This window comes from Morone saxatilis, unplaced genomic scaffold, assembly GCF_004916995.1.
Source record: "Morone saxatilis isolate NCDOM2014 unplaced genomic scaffold, NCSU_SB_2.0 Contig0, whole genome shotgun sequence".
In the NCBI taxonomy this organism is placed as follows: Eukaryota; Metazoa; Chordata; class Actinopteri; family Moronidae; genus Morone; species Morone saxatilis.
Window position 1 is genome coordinate 10,522,619 of NW_023339650.1, and position 7,273 is coordinate 10,529,891.

The window sequence follows — 7,273 nt, forward strand, 5'->3', positions numbered from 1 at the left end:
GGACTTGTGAAAGCAGGCTGAATCTAACTTTTTGGACTGTCTCTGTAAATCAGAGTTGTATGAAAGGCAAACTTCCAAGAAACATGACAAACATTTGTTTTAAAAATTCTAACTAAATATGCAGATGTATTCAAATCTGTTAAATCGTCATGCCAAAGGTCTGGTGTGTCGGATTTATTGGCATCTAGCAGTATAGTTGCAGATTATAATTCCCTTGCTTCATCCTTCCTTTCCAAGTGTGTATAGGAGAAACTATAGTGGTCACAAAACACATGAAAATCTAAAGCCAGTATTTGGCTTGTCTGTTATGGCTACTATAGAAACATGACGGTTCAACATGGCAGCCTCCATGGAAGGCGACCCTTGGTGTCTGTACATAAAAGCAGGTCATTCTAAGGAAACAAAAACACAAAAAATCTTATTTTCAAGTGATTATACACATACCTATGATTATTATATTACATTTCTGTCAATATATCCTAAATGTTACACAATGCACCTTTAACTGTGTGTTTGGAAAAAGGTCTCTGGTGTTTGCTGCCGTTTCCTTGTCTGGATTTGACTCTTTTCAAGCAGCGTCTTCCAGCATGCCTCCATATCTCTATTAATCACATGTCAGTTCATGTGAACATGAGGCCGTCCATGTTCTTCTTTGCATGCAGCCACTTAAAAACAAAGCACCGGAAGACAGAGATTACACTCAACCAGTAGCCACAGACAATGGGGTATGTTTTATTTGCATGTGTTTGTATGAATACAAATGTAAGCGTGCATGTGTGTGTGTGTGTGTGTGTGTGTGTGTGTGTGTCTATGTAACAGTAGTGGAAGTAATCTGGCCAAACAATGACAGCTCCCCCTGCCCATCTGCCAGTGTGAGTAGGAGGAAGAAAGAGAAAATCTAAAACGCTACAAATTGAGTCATAAATGGTAAATATAACAGTGTGGAGAACATGCTGCGATCACAACCCACAGAACAGATTAATACTTGGAAGACATGTTATTACATTTGAAATATAGACACAATAAAACACTTAACAACTGTTTGCCTTAGGAAATGTATATTTCTCTCCCTGTTGAGAAGGATGTAAAGGCAAGACAGCAACCAAGACCTGTCATCATTCATATATCAATAATAGCCTTGAGTCAGTGTTTGATTGTCAGCGCTTCATGAAAAACAAGATTTAAATGGTGAAAATAGATATTTCTTTTCAGGCCACAGTTGTTTGATGGCCTTTCAACTTTGCGGTTTATAACAGTAGATTACAAGCTACTGTCCCCTTTTGAATCTTCCGTTGAACACAGAATGATGCGCAGTGGCAACAGATGTGATAAGAGCACAGTATGAACTCCTTCCCCTCTAAACACATATCCATGCATGCACGCACATAGTGAAGCTCCCCTCTTGCTACTGCAGTTCATCTCATATTAAGGTCAGTAGGGGTTAGGCTGGGTCTTAAACAGCCAATCCGTTGTGTTTTGTGTGAGTATATGATCGTGTGGGTGTGTGTATCAGCGCGTGTGTTTTGCTAAGAGAGCACTGGAGCAGAAAATGTGCTGTGGATTAACATGAACAGAACTGGCAACCGCAGCTTAAACAAAAGCTTGTATTCTAATAACCTCAAAGACACAGTGATGAGGCTACAAGCGAAAGACACAGTACATACAACAGTTAAGCATTTCTTAGAAAGAATAGAAATCTTTGTATGCACACAATACATGTGAGGAAAATCCTCTAAATTATGTCATTCATATCTTTATTTGTGCTTATTTGGGTTTTATATGAGTATTTTAGTTTAGGTCATGACGAATACCAAGGCCTATTTCAATGACCCTCTTTGGTGGGTTGCAGTCTCAGCCCAGCTGATCAATGTTCAGATGAAAGAAACACCGCGGCCATTTGGGTAATTGAGTCCCAGTACATGTTCCAGCTGACCTGGCAGGATTCCTTCGAAGAGTATGTCTAATAGATCTTCACTCACTCATTACAAGGTCTACACAAGCTAAAATATCTACTAAATTATCCGATTATGAGATTAATCAAAGTAAAATTCCAAAAAGATTCTTTTACAGCGATCTAGTCAGCTCAAAATTAAGGATGTCCCATTGTCCCGGGGGGAAATAAAATAGAACCTGGCCCTCTTAGCGACTTCATTTTTTTTTTAAATCCAAATTTAGCCACTTATTCAGACCATCAGGAAAAAGACGAGACATGTATTCAAACATATGATATATATAAGTATAAATATATAAATATATCATTCCAATGTATGCTGCTCAGAGTACTCGCAGTCCACAGCTCTTCTGCCAACAGAGCAGGGGTCTCCCCCTCTCCTCTTGCGCCATGTGCAGGCTGTCAGTCGGTGTGGCATGTGGGGCACGTTTGACCTTCCCTCATTCTTTCTCTCCCGATCTCTGGATTATGGTGTTCCTATAACTTGTAAATACATAAATAGTTTTATAGCTTATATGTACATAGTTCATTTGAGCTTGTAAATATTTAAATAGTTTATTGGTCTTCTACCATGGTGGACCAGAGAGTCAATAAAGTGAATATGAGTTACTCATAGTTATTCAACTATATTCATTATGTAGAATGAAAAAAAGGAACTTACATTTGGGACAATGGTTGTTAATGGTGGGACAGTTGAGGAAAGGAGTTTACTTTCCTGACTTGTTTCTAGTGTTGAAAAAGCATGTTCATATTCAGCATATTTTGGAATTTAGCAAGGCTTCAGCAAGGTAGTGCAGTGTGTGACTGTGTGAGGCTGGGGGTCATTTTGGTGCCCAGAACCATTCAGAAAATGCCTGGAACCCCTCGCAGGAATCTGTCCCCAAACAGAGTGAAACTGCTTGCCTACGAAGTCCTAACTCTTATTGAGTTATGGTGTGAAATTAAGCTCGGCAGATATATTAAGCCCCGCAGATGTTCAAATGTCCCCCCGTCTCTTTGTAGTGGGTCTTATTGGTTGTGGCGGTTATGAAACAAATTAAGAATGCCATGCAGCTGAAAAATACTTCAGGCTTATGAGTACTGAGGCCCAAAAGATTTGGCGATAAGGCCATTTAGGCTGATATGGGATTGGATACACTTGTTCCTTTCAGGATTTGAGGTTTGTGCAATTGTTCCTAGAGGTGTTAAGTGTCTAAATCAATATGAATTCTTTTATTCAATTACAGTGCATAAACTTAATAGGTGGCATGCATATGAGGCGTCTCGTAAATCCTTTTGATTGATCACTGAGATCAACCCATTTTTCAACTCAGTCAGTACTGAACTCACCCATGTGAACATTAGTATCACGTCATTGTACACTGACGAGTGTAAAGTATCTGCTGGGGGTGAATAGGAGTAAAAAACAAGCGAAACAGTTTAGAGTTAAAGATCAGTAATCTGTCTGTGAAATCCTGCCTTCTAAACATACATGTAAAATAGATTCTATTTTCTAGATTTATTTTTCTCTATTTCAAATTGGCTATATGGGATGTGGAGGATCCTTCTCTGCTCATGCCATCTGATTTACCTCAAACAAAGCAGCATTGTCCCTGTGTTAGTCACTCTGACACCGTCTGATTTAGGCGAAGTGAAACAAAACAGGCAAACAAAGAGCCTGATGTCTCTAATACATATTAATTCAGTACAGAACAAAGGGACAGATAAAGTGTAATTTTTCTCACATGCAAAAAGGCATTTACATTCAGATTCAGGCCCTATTGTTAACACATTACAGGACGTAATGTCCATAATGAAAATTCAAAAGATGTGTTTTTAAAAGAAGAATTCACATTTAGTTGGAGTGGTATCATTAAAGTCTGTGTCTACTAACCCAGGACCTTAGTCCATAAACTCCTGATGGAGAGAAAGGAAGTAGCCAACAGTGTGTTTCCCAGAGAAAAAAAGAACTTAACAAAACTAAACAACTTAAGGTCGACTCTCTTTATCTGTACAGCCGTGTTGGTTGGAGACTGAGAATTGTGTGACAAGGGCCTTTCCAGGAAAACAACATAATGATAAAAGAGAATGACTGATCATAAAGATGAGCCTGCAGAGGAGGCTTCCTTTGTGAAATGGTGTTTGTGACCCTGCATTAATCAGTCTATTTTCCCCTGTCTGCCTCAGTCTTTGCAGAATGATTGCATACATAATGTTGATTCATGAATATTTTATTTGAAAGTTCAGCTATGCTTAGGGCCAGCCCTGGTTTAAATCTAGCTCACGGTGGAACTCAGACATGATGGATAGCAAATTAAGAGAGATCTGTTCTCCTAATCTGGTCATTGAACGATGTCTGAACCTCAGGTAATGGGGCATTTGAATGTTGGTGGGCCTTTATGTTGTACTCTTAATATATGTGATATAGAATGCCTGGCTACACAAATCACAATTTTGAAAATATTTCCAAAAATCTTTAGAGGAAAAATGCTTATTCGTGTTCTTGCTGAGAGTTAGACGAGAAAATAGATTTTAGCCGGTTAGCTTAACACAAACTTTATATGTTGTTGTTTTAATCCCTACAAAAAATATTACATCAGTTGCACAATGAAAAATATTTTATAATGGCATATCTCCTTGCTCCATACTTGAATGTAATATTATTAATCATGTTAATGTGTGTCCCCTCTCTCACCTCTACAGGACCTGACTACATAAAGCAACAGTTAAAGGAGCCTGTGGAGATTAAAGAGGTCCCTGTTGAAAAGAAGGACAGGTCCCCAAAAGATTCTCCCCACTTTTACCGCAAAGGTACCACTCCCCCCCACTCCCCTGCAACCAGCCCTGTAGCCACGTCTCCCCCTTCACCTCACTCCAGTAAGAAGAAAGGTCAACTCGCCAACAGCACCAGCCGCAAAACCAGCAAAGAAGAAAAGCCTTCCCGCAAGACAAGCAAAGAAGAGAAGTCAAGTCATAAGAGCAGCAAGGATGAGCGGTCTAATAGAAAGCTGAGTAAAGAGGAGAGGCCGCCCGTCACTGATGGCCCTAAAGGTTCTCATGTGCATGCTGAGGCTCCACCTAAACCCGCTAAGATTCAGCAGTCTACGGAAGCATCTGCTCCTCCTCCACAGCCACCTGCAGTTCCAGTCAATGGCGAACTCCATACCGAGTACCACAGTTACTATGTCAAGGCCCCTACAAGGGCCCCTCCACCCCCGGACCCTGAGGAGGATGTAGAAGAAGAGCCCAGTGCCCTGGCCCTGGCACGTATGCCCCCACAACCCCCTAAATCCTATAGTACCCCCACTCCTAAGCCAGCCTCCATACGGGAGAGCAAGAGCGACCAGAAACTCAGGAAGCAGGATTCCCTAAAGCCAAAGAGCCTCGCAGACACAAAGAAAGCCAGTATGGAGATTGCAGAAAGCATGGAAGAAACAGTAAGTGCCAGTGTTAGGAAGGGAAAAGTGTTTTTTGAAGGAATAGTTATAATAGACATTTTGGGAAATGTCAGGGGCAAACAGCTAGCCTGGCTCTGTCCAAAGGTAACAGTGTCTGCCTATCAGCACCTCTGAAGCTAACTATATCTACTACTATACTATATATGAACTATATCTTGTTTGTTTAATCCATACATAATGTGAATTGTAAACACAACAAGCTGCATTTTACATTCTTCTTCTTACATTTCTTGGCATGGACCAGTAACATCCTGGAGTGTCCGCTTGTTGCCAGGCAACTCAGTTGCAAACGTGATATATCTTATTTATTTAGTCATATTAGGCATATTTTGTTACCTTAGCTGTTTCTCCGTTTCCAGTTTTTGTGCTAAGCTAAGCTAACCGGCTGCTGGCTGCAGCTTCATCTACCATACAAACATGAGAGTGGTAACAATTACAAGTACTTGAACTTTTTGGCAAGAAAGTGAATAAGCATTTTTCCCAAAATGTAGAGATATTCCTTTAATACTTTCTATTTCTATTCAAATGGTTCTTAGCAAACTTGCTTAGTGAAGTTTCAGTACAGATCATTTGATTGTTGTACAGATTATTATGTGATATCTGATCTTTATCATAATGTCATTTTTTGCAGGGTCCTAACTCAATCCTTGTTGCTATGGTAATGCTGTTGAATATTGGCCTTGCAATTATATTTGTCCATTTTCTGACATGATGATGCTGTTTCTCAGGTAAGTTCACTTATTTCCCTAGAAACCTTTATCATCAACAAAAATGACTAAGGAGCAGATGAATTTGTGTATTTCGAAAGATAAATCTGCACTTCTATTCATGTCTTGTGTGTCCTGGGTGCCGCAATGTGTGTCTGAAATGTGACAAGCAGCCAATTAAATCCAAACACACTGTTTTATGTTGCAGTGAAACCATGGCAACCGGTACAGTTGCATCGGCGGCCTTGAAAAATGAAAATGGCGCCAGTGAGACACGGGGGTGGCCGTAGGTGTTTAGGAATCAACATGACACCGAAGAGAATCAGGAGGAAGGCATCACTACCACCATCCTGTCATGGGCCTTCTTTAGGGCCAGCCCCGTGAATTAGCACTCCTTTGGCTTCTCTAAAAGCTGAGGTGAAATGTTGTGTCTAGTGAGATAAAAAAAAAAGTTTAAAAATGCAACCAAACATACACAGTCTGAAAAAAGAAGTAATTGAAACCCACACGTGTGCTGATCCAAGCACTGGTCTCTATAGCCCACTCCCACTGCCTTGGCAGAGATAGCGGTGGGCTGACGGACTTTGCTGGAAGAGTGTGGAGATGCACTTTTAGATGATGGGAGCAAACAGCTGCCTTTCTATTTTGCCATCTGACGTTTTGATGGGGAGATGTGAGCCCAGCGGCCAGGGGGGACAGTCGCAGCGGGAGCGTGCTCGGGTGTATGGAGCGTTTTCTGGGGTTCACACCACACTTGCAACAGGAAACTGGGCACGGCCGTTGCCAGCAGTCAGTGCTAGCACGGTCACTAGCCAGTCTTACTCTGTTTACCCAATCACCACAGCAGCTTTCTCAAGCTCCATCCATTGTAACCTAGGATACACTGCTTTGAAACACTCCCCGTGCATGGTACAGTTTTAACATTTTGTTTTTGTTTGTTTTATTGTAGCTTTTTTTGTTCATTGTTGTTCTCTGAATGTTGGTTACCTGCAGTCATATGCTTGTAGTTGAAAAGGAAAATTTCTCAAAATGAGTAAATCGATTTGTTTTCCCTTTTATTTTGAAATTTTACTCAGTTGTAATTTGACATTACACATTCATGTTACTGAACGTGCAATATGTTTTATTTTTTCAAAGGAAAGCTTATAGTATATTTTGCCAAAAAAGGGGGGGGGGGG

General features: G+C 40.6%; 1 protein-coding gene across 1 annotated transcript in view; it reads left to right on the forward strand.

Annotated features, from left to right (window-relative positions):
• jph1a (junctophilin 1a) overlaps positions 1 to 7,187 on the forward strand; it is a 32,383-nt gene extending 25,196 nt beyond the window's left edge. Inside the window, exons 5-7 of the mRNA XM_035674739.1 lie at positions 4,634 to 5,367; positions 6,020 to 6,116; positions 6,304 to 7,187. Coding sequence (XP_035530632.1) covers positions 4,634 to 5,367; positions 6,020 to 6,100 — 815 coding nt within the window. The 3' untranslated portion in view covers positions 6,101 to 6,116; positions 6,304 to 7,187. The remainder of the gene's footprint in view (positions 1 to 4,633; positions 5,368 to 6,019; positions 6,117 to 6,303) is intronic.
• Positions 7,188 to 7,273: the final 86 nt, after the last annotated feature.